At 38.3% G+C, this 18,495-nt stretch overlaps 2 protein-coding genes across 7 annotated transcripts in view; one reads left to right on the forward strand and one right to left on the reverse strand.

The window, feature by feature from the left end:
* Positions 1-5,480, reverse strand: part of RUNX2 (RUNX family transcription factor 2) — a 153,958-nt gene extending 148,478 nt beyond the window's left edge. The window contains exon 1 of the mRNA XM_075414976.1: positions 5,408-5,480. Coding sequence (XP_075271091.1) covers positions 5,408-5,465 — 58 coding nt within the window. The 5' untranslated portion in view covers positions 5,466-5,480. The remainder of the gene's footprint in view (positions 1-5,407) is intronic.
* Positions 1-18,495, forward strand: part of SUPT3H (SPT3 homolog, SAGA and STAGA complex component) — a 286,392-nt gene that overhangs the window by 38,304 nt on the left and 229,593 nt on the right. The gene's annotated exons all lie outside the window — the stretch shown is intronic.

Below are 18,495 nucleotides of genomic sequence, written 5' to 3' on the forward strand. Positions count from 1 at the left end.
AGAGCATGTTTATGTAAGGAAACGTGCTCTTAGATTTAAGCTTTATTAACTTAAAAACAAAAACACCTGAGAGCAGAAGATGGACCTCCTTAGTCTGTTCCCCGTAAGACTTTAGAAACCAGTTTGAAATAAACGTATGCGATAGAAATTAAAGCTATTGTATATAACATGAGTAAAACCTCATTTTATCAATAAGAGTAGTTTCTTGTGGGGTGGAGGAGGTAAAGTTTCTGCATTTTGTGGGTGTCTGTTATCTCTGGATGAATATCTGTGGTTAATTCAGAAGTCTGGCAAAAGTTACAAGGAAAACAGTGTGCAGTTTACTAGTTTATTTTTGAGGTCACTTATCAGAATAAATGTTGTATTTATTACTTTTAGACAAATTAACTTTTTTTGTATTTAAAATAGCAGTGGAATATTTTCATGTGGCAGTTTCTTAACCGGTTGTATGAAACCTGGATTCTCTCGGTGCCGAAGTTAAGACCTGAAAATGCTTCAGGTTTTACCATCTTAAACTCACTATTTATCTTGAGGCTGCCTTAATTAAAATATTATATACTCTAGGGTATGTTAAACATGGCAATTTATTGTAATTCTTATTAATGGAGTGTATTTAGTGAGTTTTCAGAACCAGCTCCATCACCTGCAACACACAATGTTGATTTTTATGAGGTACGTAGAGGAAAACATCCACATGGTCTGATTTTCAGGCGGTACCCAGCCCTGACAGCTGCCGCTGGCTCCCGCCGCAGCCGAGCGGCAGAAATGCGGCTGCTCAGCACCTTCGCAGCCTGGCAAGCACGGCGTCGTTCCTCCCTTCCCTCTCTGCTTTAATTTCCACCGGACTCGTGCATAGGAATGCCAATTTTTGCTTGTGTTTTCAGCCTCTTGTGTTAACTTAGAGTTTTAGAAAGGTTTTCTTCTTGGTTGTTGTTAATGCTGCCCATCGATGGGTGCGTGCCACGGGGTCTGACACGTCCTGAGACGCAGAGTTTAGTCTGCCTTCTGTTTGCTCTTTCGACCTGCCTGCACCACACAGTTAGCATCTCTTGCAAGGAGTATTTACTGCTTTATCTTCCTCTTTCTACTGAAATGGATACACTATTTGATGTGCATTGTTTACTTAGGACTGCTCTGAGCTGCTTGTTATTCATCAAAAGTAGAACTGTGTTCTGGAAAGCAGTCGGGGAAAAATAAAAGTACAGGTACAATTTGAAGATTAATATTAGTCTGACCGTGACCAAGAAATCACACTGCTTGAGAGGAATTTCAGTATTATTGTTATGCTCTTAATGTGGGGTGGCAGAGCCTTTAAATATTTCTGGTAGAGTAGTTAATACAGCATGGAAGTTTGATATTTGTACAGTTTGTAAAGGAATTTGAGGTGTTACCCTATTTTGACTTCAGTTTTCAAGTATGCACTGGTGCATCATTAATCATAGGAAATGCAAAAATAAATAATATAGTCCCTTTGGATTTTTCATGTGAATACTTACCTTTTCCTTTTTTTGTATATACAGTTGAGGTATTTAGGTAACCCCTAACCTTTTGCTTCAACAAGGAGGTACAGTATAAAAATATTACCACAGTCTTCATATGAGCAGTTCTCTCTAAGAAAACCTCTAGATGAATATTTATTGAAAAAAAGCAAAGTTGCAATACAGAATGACTTAGCTTGGCCTGAATATTATATTTTAGACCACCAGTGAATAAAATTAAAAGCACATGGATTTCGAATAACTAGAAAAGGTTGTAATTGATTAGCACTGCATGAAAGTATTGAAGTGGAGCAACTTCTGATTTGTGAATGGTTCTATTCAATAGAGATTAATCCTGTATGTTTGATAAAATCTTAGTGCCCCTAATGAGTTAGGGGATTTTTTTTTTCCTCTCCCCAGTTTATTTAACCATCAGATATTTTGATGTTGTTCTAACAAACTGGAACATTTCGATCTCAGCGAATTTTACATCCATGTAGTTGATTTAAACAATATTGGCTATTAATAGTTCATTTGAGACAGATAATTAACCAGATCAGTGCATTTTGCTGCCTAAGAATCCTATAAGCGGTTTAGTGCAATTCTGCATGGTTTAGGGGTTTCCTCTACCCAAAGCCTTAGTGAGAAGCTTGCAGGTTTCTTAATGCACGTGAGAATAATCAGTCTTGCATAGTTTCCAGTGTTGTTTTTTTTAAAGTCCTAGTATTTTGAGTTATATATTATGCAAAGGGTAGTGATTTCTGAGATTTTGCTTAGCATTCATAATAATAAGAATATGTTAAACAGAGCTGGAACACACGGAAAAATTCTGCTTTGTGTAGATAGATAATCAAAACGGATCTGGTTCTCTCTTATCAGTATCTCAATTAAAATAAAAAAACCAAGATTCCTTAACAAATAGCAAAGCAGTTGAGAATTGAAATCTAAAGAAGTTTTGTTTTTTGAAGAATAAATGAGGAGATACTGAGGAGTATTTTAACATAAGCAGGGTAAATTTTTTGTTGTTAACGTGAAGACTTCCTTTACGTTTATCATCCCTGTCTATTGGGATCAGTTTCCAGAAGTTACATGAGAAATAATTGTTTAAACTATCAGCCACATTTTGATCTGATTTACTTTCTTTGGTGAAATCCTTCTATGAAGATGCACGGAACACATTTGAAAACTTTTTTTTGGTAAATTATAACTGTTGTGGGAGGCATTTCGAAAGTATTTCATTCTCTGACATACTTTGTTTAAACAATGTTTACCAAATTTTCTAATACATACACTGTTTTTTTGCATGGTGTTTATTTTGAGCATTTTTTTTTTCTTCAGAAGATATGGATGTGAATATAACATCCTTTGCTGGTTGAAATGAATGCACTTACAAGCTCAAGAAGGTTTACATAGGCATGATGCAGTCAAAACCCCTGTATAACTAGCATAAGATAGAAACACTTTGGATATGAAATATAGTATCTAGTTAATTCAGATCTACTAAATTGTAGAGGAATATGGATGTTTACATTAATTAGGAAAGGGTTCTTCCTCTTCACTGTTCCTGTTTTCCCTTTCATACAACGTCAAAAACACAGATGCAAAAATAAATGAAATAAGAATTTTCAGAAATATGGTTAATGACATAGATCAGCAGCCATGTGAGTTAATTGTCATAGCGCTGTTTTCCTTCCCCCAAAGAGAAACAATTAAATTCAACGGTCCCGAAAGGAGCAAGGTGGAGGTGGGAGCAGAAGGAGACCCAGACAGTACAGAAAGGCAGAGCAGATCGTGTGTTCTGACATGCCGCTGCACCATTGGTAGGACCCGGCAAAGTCAGGAGTAACTTGGGTCTTCTGGCTTTTGTTCTTTTGCAAATATGCTCTGTCTCCTTTATATAAAGGTGGCTTTTTTTAGCTGTGTTTTCAGCTTAAGATATATTGCTTACATATCGACAGAGCTGATAAGATTCAGCAGTTCCTCGCATCCCTTGTTTGTGTCCAACGTGAAATTTGTGTACCCAACTCTATTTAGTGAAGTTTGGGGAAAAGTATTGTTCACGTTCCAGTACTTCTCACTCGCTTTGGGAACGATCAAAAGTGGATGAATTAAGCAGTCAGCACTCAGTGTTTTGATAATTTTAGCCAACTAGATTTCTTCTAATCTCTTTTGGAAGTAAAAGCAAAAGAAAGTCCCTATACATGTAAACTGTATTTCCTGTTGTAAACACTGGGATAATGTGGTCTGGCTACGCTTCTGCTGCGCCTCACGAAGACAGCAGTTTCAGTGGAAAAGCTGCTTACCAGTTCTGCGGTAGCTTTTCAGCTTGGCATTCAATGCATTCCAGCTACCTGACCAGCCGCAGGTTACGTTATCTCTTCTGCTATCTATAGGTCATAAATTAAATTGGTCTCTCTCCTGGTAGAAGCTATTCTTCCTTTCGTGTGCTCAACTGGGAACCAGTCGAAGCGTGTGAAGTAGGAGGGGTAAAAGGAACTCCAGTCACCAGTTCATTACAACAGTCGGGGTGTATGTACTGAAAATGGTTCTAGCATTGTTGTTTTTCTTAGGAGGGGGGCAGGGGAGGAAAAGAAATAGGTTTAGCTACAGTGCCAAGATAGTTTCAGCATGATGGACACCATTAAGAAAATCTTGTAAGTTTTCAGATTTTTTTTTCCTTGATCTTTCAGAATTTTCAGTTAGTTTTTCTGATCTGTCTCAGTAAAAGATGCTTTGAAAAAAATTTTAACTATACTTCTTACTGCTCATCAAGGGTGACTAGAATACAGCCTTTTGCAACACGCTTTAAAATATAACTTTATTTCACTTGCAGATACATCATTTAAAGTCATATTCAGTTTTAATTAAAATTTTGGGTGAGGTGCTCTGTACTAATTTTAAGACTGTCTCTGAGAGGAAGAAGTTTTTCAAAGTAAGCAATGACAGAGGTGCAGTTTTATAGCTTATTTATGATTTTTATGGGCATGTATATATGTAGTGCATATAAATAATTTCCTCTACATACATGTATGATTTCTTAAAGGAATCTATCTTTACAGTTCAGAATATTGAAGTAAATATTTGGCAGTGCTCTTCTACAGTTTTTTAAATCCCAATTTCAATTAAAGCTTAAATTAATTAGCATGTTAAATCATGTATTTTTGACTTCATAGCTTAGTATTTTTATGCATGAATGTTTTGCCTAGTTCATAATAAGTGTAATGAGAAGAATTTGCTGTTACAAATGAATATATTCTCAAACATGCTTTGCTGTGGAATGAGGGCAACAAAAGACTGGAGAACTGCAGATTTACACTGATAACTTCATCTGAGATATGTGCTTAAAAATAAGATGTCTGGAACAATGATAGGGCAGTTATGGTATGATAGGCTGCTGTATGCTACACGCTACACACTTCCATCAGGTTTAGAGAATAAGCAATCTTAACTCATATAATTTAAGTCTCTCGCAGTATCTTTCGTTAACTAGTCATGGTGGATACATCTAAAGCTGTGCTACCCTTTATACCAGAGCTCTTCATAAGGTATTCTGTGCTGTTCTTGATTAACTCACTAAATACTTTGTCTTTTTCCCGAAAATAATACTACACATTATACTAGATCCCATCAGACTCTTCCAGCTCTGAGTAGCTACACCTTGACGCAGGTGACAGCTGAGCACACCTGCTGACGGACGCTGAGGATTAAGCCACTGACTTGATTTTGCTGGGCTTGTCAGCAAACAGATTTGTTCAGAGATCCGCAGGAGCTATTTACGGTGACACCCCCCCCCCCCGACCAGATACGGAATTTTAACACCCTGACATCCCATTCCGCAAGTTTTTGCCTAGGTAACTATAACCAGCATCGTTCAAAGTAAGAAAACTCCCGACAACAGCAAACAGCAGCTCCGATATTGCAGTACTTACCCCAGAAGAAGTTTTGCTGACATGGTGTCACTGAGCTGAACAGGCTGTTTGATGCCATAGTCCCTCTCGGTTCACGCAGAGCTTTCGCCTTCTGGTGTAAATGCTTCTTGGATCCTCAGACTGAAAACACAAACCATAGCCAAGCCTTGCTTTAGTTTTACACTGCTCCTGGATTGCATAGACTCTATAGTTGGTTTTTTCCCTGTCAAAAATTTGTGTAGCACTGGTAACATGTGAAAAGCAAGGAAACGAAACAAAAAAAAAAGAGAATGAGCAAATATTTGAAGGACCTACTATTACTGCATAGACTGTGGTTAGAGAGCACTTACTGACTCTGTTGGTCTCAGTGGCTGGTAGTGACCTGCGGAGATTAACCATTTAAAAACCAGAGGCTTCTTTGCTGTCCTCCTGGAGAAAGTTTGCACCGCACTTGTGGTTCTGTGGTTGTTTGTGAGGCGAATGAAGCATTCACACAATCCAAAAAAGCAAAAGCTTTAAAACTCCTTTTTTTTTTTGCAAGCACTGTTACTGGAGCGAGCGAGTCATGTGGCCGTGACATCAGAGGACTCCAAGTAGGACTGCCTACACTTAGGCTGTTGCTTTCTCTCTCCCCCTTTTTTTTTCCTTTTTTTTTTTCCTTTTTTTTTTTTTTTCCCAAATATATTTTGACAAAAGGCCCGTGCTAAGGCCCTTCCTGGCATCCAGAAGGATATAGCTTTTTAATTTTTGTGACTCATGAGGATTTGGAGAGAGTACAAAATGCTGTAAGAGCCCAAACTTCTGTACAGTTAAGCATATGGACAGCAGAACTTTATTTGTACTCTCGGTTCAGGTTCCCCCCACTCTTCTTCCCCCTCCCTTTTTTTTTTTTCTTTTTCTTTTTTTTTCCTCCCCTTCTCTCTCCCTACTTCATTATTGTGTCTGTGGAAAAGTGAGCAAAATTGGCACAAGTAGCTGTGTGAAATGCTGAACAACAGTGATGATTTACAATAATTTACATCTTTGGATTGTATCACGAGCTTGGGTCTGCTTCATATTTGCTGGGTGGCTGGATTCCTTCTGTTTTCCTTTTTCTCCTTGTCTTCCTATACTTGTGAATCTGTAACTCATTGTAAGAAACTTTACCTATCCGAAGGTCTAGTAGCAGGCTGCTTGTTGGGCTCGTGTTTTTTCCTGTAATTGGCTGTCACAGAAGTGTTAGTCTGGGGATTCCTTTGCAAATCTTAAATCATGTCTGCCTTGCTTTACATGCCTTCAAAGCTCCCTGGTGGGTTTTATGTAAGGCAAATTAAGGGCAATTATGGTTCTTTTATATTTGGGGCAAAATATGTCATTTGGATATCACAGCTAGTTGTGGACTGCAGTCGAAGTGATGCTTTTGAACACCGGTGTTGCTAGGATTGAATCTAGGTGTTGCGTGAGGAGAATGAACTGTGAGAGTTGTGAGGGTTTGATTGCGCTTACATTAATTGCTTCTTATCATTTCAGTGTTTAAGAGAATTAGAACCGTTTCAGACTTTTTGGGAGGCTATAAGTAACTTTATTCACCAGTTAATGTTAACACTTGGTTTTAAAATGAAACATAAATTTGATGCATATGTAAGATTTAAATACTTACTGTCGTATGTGTGCATGTGTGTATAATATTTTTTTATATACTTAACATATTGTAACCGTGACTTTGATTGTGTAATATAAGCCTTTATTTTACCAGGACGGCGTGGGTTAACAAAAGCAGTATTTTTTTGTTTATAATAGAGGCTTTGAAATAAATTGCAAAATGCTGTGTGTAGTAAGGAATAATGTGCCCAGACAGTGTGTATTAGTAGCCTTGATTTGCTCACTCAGATTCAGAACAAAATTGGAAACATCTTTGAGAAAGTATCTTATTTTTTTGCCTCTTTGGACATTATGTCTTGAACTTTTCTTATTAGCCTGATTGTATCACAGATGCACTGTATTTGCTAGTTTTAGCTCAGTGATTTTTAAATTTTTTTCTTTTTTTGTCGTATATATTTTTGGGAGCAGAAGAATTGTTTAAAACATTTTCTAGATATTGTCCAGCTTTTATTTGTAAAATAAAAGACATGTCTTTGAAGCTGCCATCCCTCCTTTTTTATTTTCCTCCTTGTCCTCAGCTTTCCCAGTAAGAAATTGGCCAGGAATGATGTGAGATGAATAGCTGGAGGTGTTGGTGGGGAGCAGGTTCTCTGTTTTGTGGGGCTGGAGAGAAAATGGAAAGGAGACTTCAGTAAAAATTACAGATTGTGTTATGATTTTTATGATGTATTTATCAAAGCAGCATAAAACCCTGTTCATAAAAACTACTTTAACAGTATTTATTGTGAGGTAGATGGAATTGTTCTTAATTCAGTACTTTGAAAGTTACTAGATACTGCCAAATTTATGGAATTCTACCTTAAAATGAAAAATGAGTATTCTGCAAATCACCCATCTCATATTAAAATAAGAATGATTTTTAATTCTCATAATGATGGATTGCTTTTATTTCTTTGTATTTTTCACAGTATGGTTAAGAACATCAATGGAAAAAAAGTTAAGGGTATAAAAACGGTGGAAAGAGTGATGATCTTTTCATATAGAGAAAACATGTTTGTCTGCATTACAGTTTTAACCAACTTGTGCTGCAGCAAAACCTTCTGGAGGTTGCTGCCTCCGTTATTTGTGGAAATCTGAATTGTACGCACAATTTTTCTTCAGCTACAGCTATGCGTTGAAGATACTTATCAACGTCTATTTGATGGTAGGTAGATTCAGTATTTTGATATAATAGATAACTCATGTCTTGATCTTGGATTTTGGTTTTCATTCACATGAATGCAGTTTTATTTTTAAAACTCCAGAACTTATTCTTAGTCACATATTAATATGGGAATATTAAACTTCCTACAGAAGTCTGAATTTTAAAATTTATTGCATTGAAATACTGTGCTCAGGCTTTCTCTGGAATGGCTTGTTAATGCTCTCAAATGTTTATGCAGAGTTATTCTCTAACTTGGTTACTGTGTTTTGATATGATACCTTCATAAGATTTCTTCTTTTTTTTACTGTAAATACTTTTTCACCTGGGCTGTCAAGATCAAGACCACTACAGTGAATTCGTCATCTAGTAAGGCAAAATCCACTAAAAGCAGAAAAACCAAATAGTTTAACCGAGTAGTCTAGATGTAGTTTGCAGAAACTGTCACTGAAAAAACTGCTATTTTTTTAGCACAGAGGCATTATAAAGTTAATCTTTATGCAGACCTAATAGCTGTGAATCTGCCGGCTGCTTGCAGTATAGTTTGCACTTCTGATGAGGCAGATGCCTGCATCCTGAAAATCCACTGTGTAAACCAGCATCTTACTCTTGACAGTCTGTTGTTTAGAAGGTGGATCTACAAAACTCAAAGTTAACTGATGTGTTCCGCAGGGGATGCTTGAAGTCACGGTTATGCTTACAAAGGAAGTATTATGCTAAGGAACTTATCTGGTAAAGTACGAGCATGGTCTTTGATGACAAATCTGGTTTAAAGTCAATTGTAATGCAACACTAAAATAGAATTACATCTTTCACTGCTTTGGAAATGTGTTTTGAAACTTTTAAGCCCTGCTTTATTCCCAACATTTTGCCTTATGTCACTCCAAGTCTGTGCAGCGTATAAACAGTGTGATACCCGGCTGAAAGCTTATTTGTGCTTAAATGTTTGTTTCTGTGCTGCAGCTGGAGAGAGAGAAATATTCTGCTTAAAGCAGTGTGGTGACAAACTTCTTATGTTGCACTTATGCATTTTACAATATAAACTGTAACAAGACGCTGATTTTTTTATAATACAGAAAGTCCTAATGTAGTTTCCTCAGATGCAGGTATGAATTGTAGGTGTTATAAACCTATCTGTTTCCATTAGAGCAATATTTTCTTTTTTTCTTTTTTAAGGAGTGAAAACTCCCTTTTCACCTGTTTTTCATAACTTGGAACTAATTGTAATTTTTAGAGGGATAGTACTGTGTTTTCTGGTGCTTTTTAGCAAATATATTTAATGTACGGTTTGATTTAAAATAGTTGCACATTTTATGGACCTTTTGTTGCTAGACTTGGGTATCTTGTAGACTTCTCATTTCCAGCGTCTCTGCAACAGCTTCGAGTATGCTGGTATCAGGTACATACTAAGCTGTTAAAGCAAAAGCTGAAACTGCCTGTTAATTAAAAAAAGGTAGCAGCAAGGTGATTTTAGCAGTCCTTCATTTTAAAATGCTGCTTCTCAGTGTCTGCAGGGAGTAGCATTGAAGATCTGGGTTTTACTGCGCCTGTTTGTGATGACTTTCTGTCCTCTGCCTTATAACCTTTTTCTAAATCAGATACAGTTTGAAGTAGACACTGCCTGGGACCACTAAGCATGCAGAGGGGGGCAAGCTGCTGTTCCATTTCCAGTGCAAAGAAATGTTGTATGTTTTCAGTACAGTGGAATCAGGCTGCTGAAGATCGAATTAAACCTTAAACTGAACTGTTGTTTAAATTACAAGGATGTAATCGTATAACAAGGAGTTATTAATCGTATTACAAGGAGTACATCGTATAACAGCAAGTAGTAATAAATTGTTTTCATTCATCTAGAGTTGCCAGCGCTCTCACTTCTGCAGAGAATAGAAAAGATGTTCTCTGGTGAAATAATCTAACCCCTGATCAGGCTTTGAGTAAGAGGTTACAGCTTGATGGTCAGATATGTCTCACCTTGATTATTCTCACTGCTCAGACGATTTTTCTGACAAGTGTTGCCTTCCTTGTGTTCCTCAAATACACCTCTGGTAGACTGTACGTTAATTGAGAAAGCCCTTTTGATTAGGAGCACGCGTTCTAAACAGTCAATATATGCTGTTTAAGATCATCCTAACCTTCTAGCTACTTTCTCCTTTCTGTTTTTTTTTTTTCTTTTTTAAAGTCAACTTGCAGAAAATATGGGAAACTTGTCTCATATAACAGCTGAGGATGTGGCTAGGTTAAGGCAGGAAACTGCTACCCACAATGCAATGTTACATACACTACCACTTAATAAAATTTATTTCAAACATGCTACTGACAAAACCAAAGAAAAATAATATCCTAACTATGCTAGTTAGTACACTAAATATATCTCGGGAAAAGTGAAAGTAATCTCTCTAGAGCCTTTCTTGCTTCTAGGGTACGATGCTCCCAGAAGTTAAACCAGAGCAGATTGCAGCAGTTAAAAGCAGTGACCTATTTTTAGAAAATATTCACATTGCTCTGGAAATTAATGATTATATGCTTTTTAATAACAGTCAAAGTTATTTTATATAGACAGAATTCAGAGAAGCGCTCTCCTTAGATTTTTCTGGTCATCAAAATATTCTCTTCGTTTTTTTTTAAAACTGTCAGCTTTTCTTGCTTCATCCCATTTTCACTGGATCTTACCTTTACTGTAGCCAAGCAGCCTTTTACCTCTCCTTCCCACTTATCCTGTTTGTAGGTTGGTGTGAAAATACTTTCCATGTTGTTGGAAAGGAACTGAGAAGAGGGAAGTTCATCGTCCGAGATTGTATGAAGATTTAAGGGTTCTAGTTGTTTGACTTGATTGCCTGCAATTTGAAGAGTGTGATAATTTGTGAGAGGTAAATAAATTTAGTTAAATTCTGAGGTAAATTTAATAGATTTGAATCTTCTGTGATTCGTTCCAAGTATCAGACAGAGAGAAGTATGAAGTCACTGGTGCTGCTCTGCCGTAAATGTCCTGAAAGCCTTGTTCTAGATACATTTTTGTTTCTGTTTGTTTTTAAATGCATGTATATTAAGGGTGATCCTCTCACAGAACATTTTTGAAGCCTTTGCCTCTATAGTTAGAGAACACTTATCAAGAACAGCTGCTGTAGTGCTGTGGATCCTATCCATGGACTCATGGTGGTCTGCTGAACAACGTTCTTCAAGTTTGACAGGTGAGACAGAGACTCTCCAGTGCCACTGCTTTTGGATGAATCTAGCTGTGGTTGGAGAAAGTGCATCTTGCCAAAATATATGGGTAAGACCACACACAGTCTTTAAAATAGTTATTGTAAGCTTATTTTTAGGCAATATATGTCTTGACAGTTCTTTTATTTGCATGCCAGTTTCACTGCTGCTTATAGATTTTTCATTTATTTTAGTAATGGCAATTGCAGATTTAGATCCATGTTTGTAAAGCTTTTGCACAACATTTACACTGGAAAAATACAGACTTGCTACTTTCAAACCTCAGTCAAGATTAGAGAACAGATCTTTAGAAATATTAAAGCAGAGTATTCACGCTCGTCAGATTTGGTGTCAGTGCTTTCGTATTAAACCCCATTTTCAGGGGCATAGTTCAGCAATAAAAATTTGCTTCAGGTTTTAAAATTATACCAGTTTCAGTAGCTTCTGTGCTTGTATAAGTCTGCAGCAATGTAGATTTAAGACATGAAATTAGTTCAGTAAGTAATAAAACCGAAATGTTTTCTTTTAAATTGCGTAGTTATTAAATACTGAATTTAGAATCTGTGTTTGATTTATGTTATAATTCCTGGACAGTATTTTTCATGTGCATTTTAATGTGTAGAATATTCCTTGCATTCTAAGTCCCTGCTTCAACGACTGGCTCTATAACGTGTATTTAAAATATTGTATGTATAACTGACAGTATAGGAGGGGGTTGTACCCTGTAGAGTTTCTGAGTAAACAATACCCCTTCGGTAACTTTCAGAACAGATGTTTTTTAAATACCCCTAGAGAAATTAAATAGAATGCTGAAATGGAATATCATAAACCATTCATTTGGTAGGGATGCTTTAAAGTTATGGATTCATAATAATATGTTTTTTCCCTATTTCTGTATTTTCCAGATTATCTTGCATAATTAATGCATGACTGTTTCTCAACAAAACATTACTCATTTTTTATTACTTAACATTGTATGGTACTATAGTTTATAGCAGTGGACTTTACAGACAATTAAGGAAATAGTCACTGCCCTGAGGAGTATACAATTAAATATATGCAGCTAGCCGTTTAATAAAAGTATGAAAAAGAGGGAGGGGAAAAACCCCATATAATGAACTGTAATAAAAACGAGTGATTTGAAGAATTGCATGGAGAAGGGAGAGTAGTTGGTTTTAATTTTATTGTTAACTTTCTCCACATACTCTAGTATGAAGATGTTAGTTATTGTGTGCAATTGGCTGGTTTTATCTCCTTGAACTTCAGCGCAGTGCATCATCATCACAGTTGCTTCTCTACATTTTGGGAGGGGGAAGAAAAGCCCCAAGCCCTAGCCCCGTAACTTTTCCGTATGCATTGAACGCAAGCTGAAATACTTCTGTGCTGTTCATGATGTTTACATAACTTTGAAATTCTTAGTCCTGTAAATAGTTATTTTTGGGGGAATTAAAAAAAAGTAAAATGAGGTAGTTTCATCTTTCTCCCATTTCTCTCTCCACCTCCTTTTTTCTTTTTTTTTTTTTTTTTATTTTTATTTCGTACCTGGATCTACTCCTTTTTCACAGCGTGTCAGCAGTCTAAGCTTTCTCTTGTAATTAAAAATGTATTGCAGTTTTTGTTGGAGGGGAGATCTGAAGATCCTTCATGAGAAGGAGAGTTGAAAAGAGGATGAGAGGGGAATGGAAGGAATAAAACTGGAAGGAGGAGTTAGAAAGAAACTCTTCTTGTTTTTTTAATGAGTTTCTGTTTTAACAGTATGGCTCCCATTTTGTAGAGAAGGAATACTTGAAGGTGAGGAGAAATGAAGAAACTGAAATGGGATGAAGAACAAAAAACATGCACCCCTTTACAGAGTCACAGAATCACAGAATGGTGGGGGTTGGAAGGGACCTCTATGGGTCATTTAGTCCAACCCGCCTGCCCAAGCAGGGTCACCTACAGTAGGCTGTAGAGGACCTTGTCCAGGCGGGTCTTGAATATCTCCAGAGAAGGAGACTCCACAACCTCCCTGGGCAGCCTGGACCAGGGCTCCGTCACCCTCAGAGTGAAGAAGTTCTTCCTCATGTTCAGACGGAACTTCCTGTGCCCATTGCCCCTTGTCCTGTCACTGGGCACTACTGAAAAGAGCTTGGCCCCATCCTCTTGACACCCACCCTTCAGATATTTGTAAGTATGTATTAGATCCCCTCTCAGCCTTCTCTTGTGCAGGCTGAACAAGCCCAGCTCCCTCAGCCTCTCCTCGTAGGAGAGATGCTCCAGTCCCCTCACCATCTTCGTAGCCCTCCGCTAGACTCTCTCCAGTAGCTCCTCATCTTTCTTGAACTGGGGAGCCCAGATTTTCATGGTGACAGCATGCGTAGGAGAAAATGGCCCTCCAGTCTCCCAGGCGACGTGAAGCCCAGTGTGTTCTGAAATAGCCAGTTCAGATACTGGGAGCAGCCTAGCTCTGTTCAGCGTGGTGTTGAGCTCGTTTGGCATAAAGTGGGCTGTCTCTGCGTGGCACTTAAAATGGCCCAAATAGGTGTGCCTAAAGAGTCATAGGAGAGAACCAAACTGAAGTGAGCTCGGGAAGAGTATGGGAGATGTTTGCGTTATATTTCCCAGCGTGTGATGTGCTCTGTGCTGGAGAGTTGGTTGAGTGATACTCACACCTTTGGGAGAAAGCAGGCACCGTCTACAGACCGTCCGTTCGCCGATGTTCAGATAAGCAGGTGTCCGTTTTTTAAGAATTTTTTTTTTTATCATGCTCTGAGTAACAGACTGCTTAATAACTGAATGGTGGTAATGAAGAAAAAAAGACAGAAATTAATTATAATCTTTTATTCTGCTCATACCTCCTTCTCTTCTGACCTTCCAGCCCTGAAAGTGAGGACGCGGGGCTGGTTTTTTAGAGAGACCCTGTGGTCTGGTTGCCAGAATCCAGACCTGTAGCTTCTAAGATAAGTAATGCGCACTTTGAGGAAATGTTCTGGATGGACAAGAGAGTGTAACGTTATTTATTTTTTAATACTTTGATATTTTATTGTTTTAACCATTTATTTCTGTTCTATTTAGATGAAAAAATAACCATTGGTTTTAAGAAGATGCACCACTGCGTCTGCTTGCTAGCTGCGCGGGGGAAGTGTCTCGCAGGCACCCAAACCAGCGAGCCCAGCGGAGCGTTGGTGGTTAGGTGATCAGGGTGCTTTTCACTGGGAGACCCAGCCTGCAATCGAAGCGAGCTGTCACTTTTCCATTCCAAGAGCAGATGCAGGGTCTGGGTCTGCCGCGTGGCAGAATGTACCGTGAGGGGTCGATGGTGCTAAGCAGAATGAGATTCTGCATTTTGTCATAAAAGGATGATAGTGGAGGGCGTAGAGACGAGTGGGTGTTGCCTACAGATGACAACGTGTATGGGGACAGGCCGTAGCAACAAGGGGCACTTGGTGCCCGAGTCGCTTTTGGAACAGTACGGCCAAATCCCTTGCTGGTCATCGGAATAGGAGTATCTTGGAACAGGAGCACTAAAACTGAATTTTGTTGGAAAATTCAGCAGTGTAGTCGCCAATTAATCAAGGCTGAAAAACGGATAGTGTTCTCTAGTAGTTTCCAAATTCCTTTCCTGAGAGCATTCTGCTTCTGGAAGGTGTTTTTCAGTTGTTCTGGGACTGAAAATACTTTGGACTCAAGGTGATCACTCTGTCTGAAAGTTAGTTCAGGAATCAAACCAATCTCTGTTTCATGTACTTGCACATCAAAGAACACATTGATTGGTTAATATTTGCATGGAATAATAAAATTTCTTTGTACTTTATAGGCTTGCTATTTTAAAGAAAGCTGTGTTTTAGCGGCGCGAGCTCTACATTATAGATTAATTCCTATTACACCTACTTTGTACCAAAATCCATTAGATGAGGTCAGTTATGGGAGTGACATCCTTTTCTCTTTTAGATTTCATAGTCTGTAACCATGCCGCTAGAGCCGGTCCTTCCAGCCCGGCTTCTTCATGTGTCCAGGGAGCCCCCGGGGACGCACAGGTGGGTGCTGCCAGCCCCTTCTGTAAGACCAAGCAGGGCTCTGGGCAGCCGGCTGCGTCCCCAGCGCTAAAGGGAGCGTGGCTTTTCGGGAGCCAGAGTTCATCCCATGGCACAGGCTTTACATTTGAGGCCCTCAGAAATATCAGTGTTCTCTGTAAAGTGTAAAATGCCTAACCTTTATCGTTCACATTTTGTGCCTTGATGTCTCTATAGGTTTAGTATGTCTCTTCTTATTTTAAAAAGAAACCTCAGTAAGTGTTGGGATTTGGGAGCAAGGCAGAATGTGCAATTTTATTTTGCCTTCTTTATCCTGCTCGTTCTGTAAAACTCATAATTGTTGTTCTTTCTTCACAGTCTTTTTTATTGTTTTTATTTTTTATGAAGATCTGAATGTTTTCTTGCTTTTTAAGTCCAGTTTTGCTTGGTGTGGGTTTGAAGCAGCTCTGCCGCAGAATGTTTATATTCCCGTTTCAGGAAAAATGATACCAGTCTATTCAGAAATGGAGTATTTGCAGTAGTAAGTGGCATCTTTACAAGCTAAATGTAATGATCAAAGAGTTGAAGAAATAACAAATTTAGTTGTCTTTTGGACAAAATTACAATGGAATAGCATTTGGTTTGCCATTTAGCTTCAGTATGATTTATTTTTCTTCTCTTTTAATTGAAGAACAAATCCAATTCATAACCGAATGCAATTCAGTCTTCTCATTTTCTGATGTGGGTAGAAAATATCTGTTTTATCTGGTATAGGAGCTTCAGTAATTCAAGCTTATTTTCCTTTTGAATAACTGAAATAAACTGAAAGATTCAGACATTCATTACATGACATTATTATGCCCAGACGCATTTTTAGAATTAATGAATTTTACAGAACGCTAATTCTTTGAGTGCTTTCCTTTCAGCTTTCATTAGTAACTGTTCCTAGACTGGACATATGACAGATATGCAGTTACAGTAGTAAAGATTTTCTGCAAGATTGCCTATTAATTGAGAGGTGAAATCTGAAGAACTTGCAAATAAAACTATTCCCAACTGGTAGGGTTTGTTTTGCTTTGGCTTTTTTTTCTGAAATCTGTGCTCCTCTGCTAAAAAAGATCAGCTGAACTCTACAGTGGAAGAGTAAGTTGATGAAACCAGCACAGAACTGCTAGACTTAAGGTTTCCAGTGATCCTTAGTACAGCCCCGTTGTATGTGGTACATTATAATACAGTGTTAATTGATTGCATTTTTTTCTTTCGTCCTTAGAACTCCTGACTCATTCTTTGTGTGAAATGAATACTGCTCACTTCAGAGTTAGTTATTCAGTGATTTTCTTTTTATCACTCATTGCTCATTGTGTGGCTGTCTGCCATCTTTCCTGCACAGTGTTCAAACTCTACTGTGAAGAAGAGTTACTAACTTTCATGTGCTCTTTTGTGTCACATGGCACATTATGAGACTACTTGACAAATATTTTCTTTTTTCTTCACAGTACTCTTGGGAGAAATATGTTGCTCTCTGTATCAGATGTATAGTTTGGTGGAGGTACAGAGAGAATAAAATTAAAAAAAAAAAAAAAAGACAAACCCCAAACTTCTCAGTCACTCTGCAGTACACAGCTAGAGTGTGCTTTCTGTGAAAATGCTTAGCTTTATCTATATATCTTTAGAAGTTTGAACAGCTCATTTTTTTTCAGTAATGGATGGTTTAAACAAGGAATGGATGATTATTGGTCACTTCCTAAAAGGGGCCTGGTTAGATGGAGTGTTGTTCTGATGTAGTATGAAGTTTCTTTATCCTTGTACCTAGATGAGCTTTGTTGTATGTGTTTTCCAAACATAAAATTAACAGTTTGCAACTCGATATGTCCACTTTTATGATCAAGAACGTAAGCAACTTTTTATAGGTTCCAGTGGGTAGCCTCATGGAGACCAGGTGGTTACCTCACGGTACTGGAAATAATAGATTGAGGCTACAAGTCTCGTTTGCCTGAACACCGGAATCTTCATGTGGCCTAAACTCCTGACACATTGGCCATGTAGGTTGTTGGATAACTTGCAGGTGGCTCATGGGTAGGAGATGGCAGTGTTGCCCTCCGGTCCGCTTCAGTGTAAAACAGGGCAAGGTGAGTTAAGCTGATGGGTCCTGAGATGGTGTTTCCATCTCAGTGGTTTGTATCTTGCTTGAAAAAAATTTTGAGGATTCGGTTATTTCAGCAGCTTTCATGCCAGCATGAACCTCTTGATGATCATTTGACATATTTCATGCACAGGAGCTGTGTTTGCACTAAGCTGTATCCAGATGAAAAACCCAAAAGGTGCTTGATTGTGTAGGACACTGATTTCCTGTGAAGAGACATGGATTCACTTTACCGCAGTTGTAAGACTGATATTTTTGATTAACAAACTCATAACCATTGGTTTTAATGAGATGTAGGCATGTAGAATAGCTCTTGGAAACTCTGACGTAATTTTTCTTGATTTGCAAATTACTGATCTGTAAAACTGGGATAGGAGAGGGGCTAAAGTGACTTTTGGATATTGCAAGTATGTGCAATGTATGTGCTGCAATAGCCCGCTAATGGATGTAACCAAGTATCCAGGATAAAGAATTCTGTAAACAGCAAAGCCAATGTTTCTTGGAGACTGCGGAAGGATTATTACAACAGTGTACACTGTGTACAGGACACGAGGAAAAGGAATGAAGCTGCGTCAGGGAAGTCCAGGTTGGACGTTAGGAAGAGGTTCTTCACTGAGAGAGCGGTCGGTCACTGGAACGGCCTCCCCAGGGAAGTGGTCATGGCACCAAGCCTGCCGGAGTTCAAGGGGCGTCTGTATGAAGCGCTTAGTGATATGGTTTAGTTTTAGGTGGTCTTGTGAGGAGCAGGGAGTTGGACTTGATGATTCTTACGGGTCCCTTCCAACTTGAGAGACGCTATGATTCTATGATTTTTTTTTCTTTTCTGCATTTCTTTTGATGGCTGCATAGAAGGCTGTACAGCATACTCCTCCTTTTCCAGAATTCTTGTAGTTCTGTGGAAAGAGGGAGAATGAAGAAAACAAGATGAAAATGTTTCTTCCATCTTCTGTATTGCTGGTTTTCACTTTACTAACTAAGCAGGGTGTTTGTT

Source organism: Opisthocomus hoazin, chromosome 2 (assembly GCF_030867145.1).
Source record: "Opisthocomus hoazin isolate bOpiHoa1 chromosome 2, bOpiHoa1.hap1, whole genome shotgun sequence".
Lineage (NCBI taxonomy): Eukaryota > Metazoa > Chordata > Aves > Opisthocomiformes > Opisthocomidae > Opisthocomus > Opisthocomus hoazin.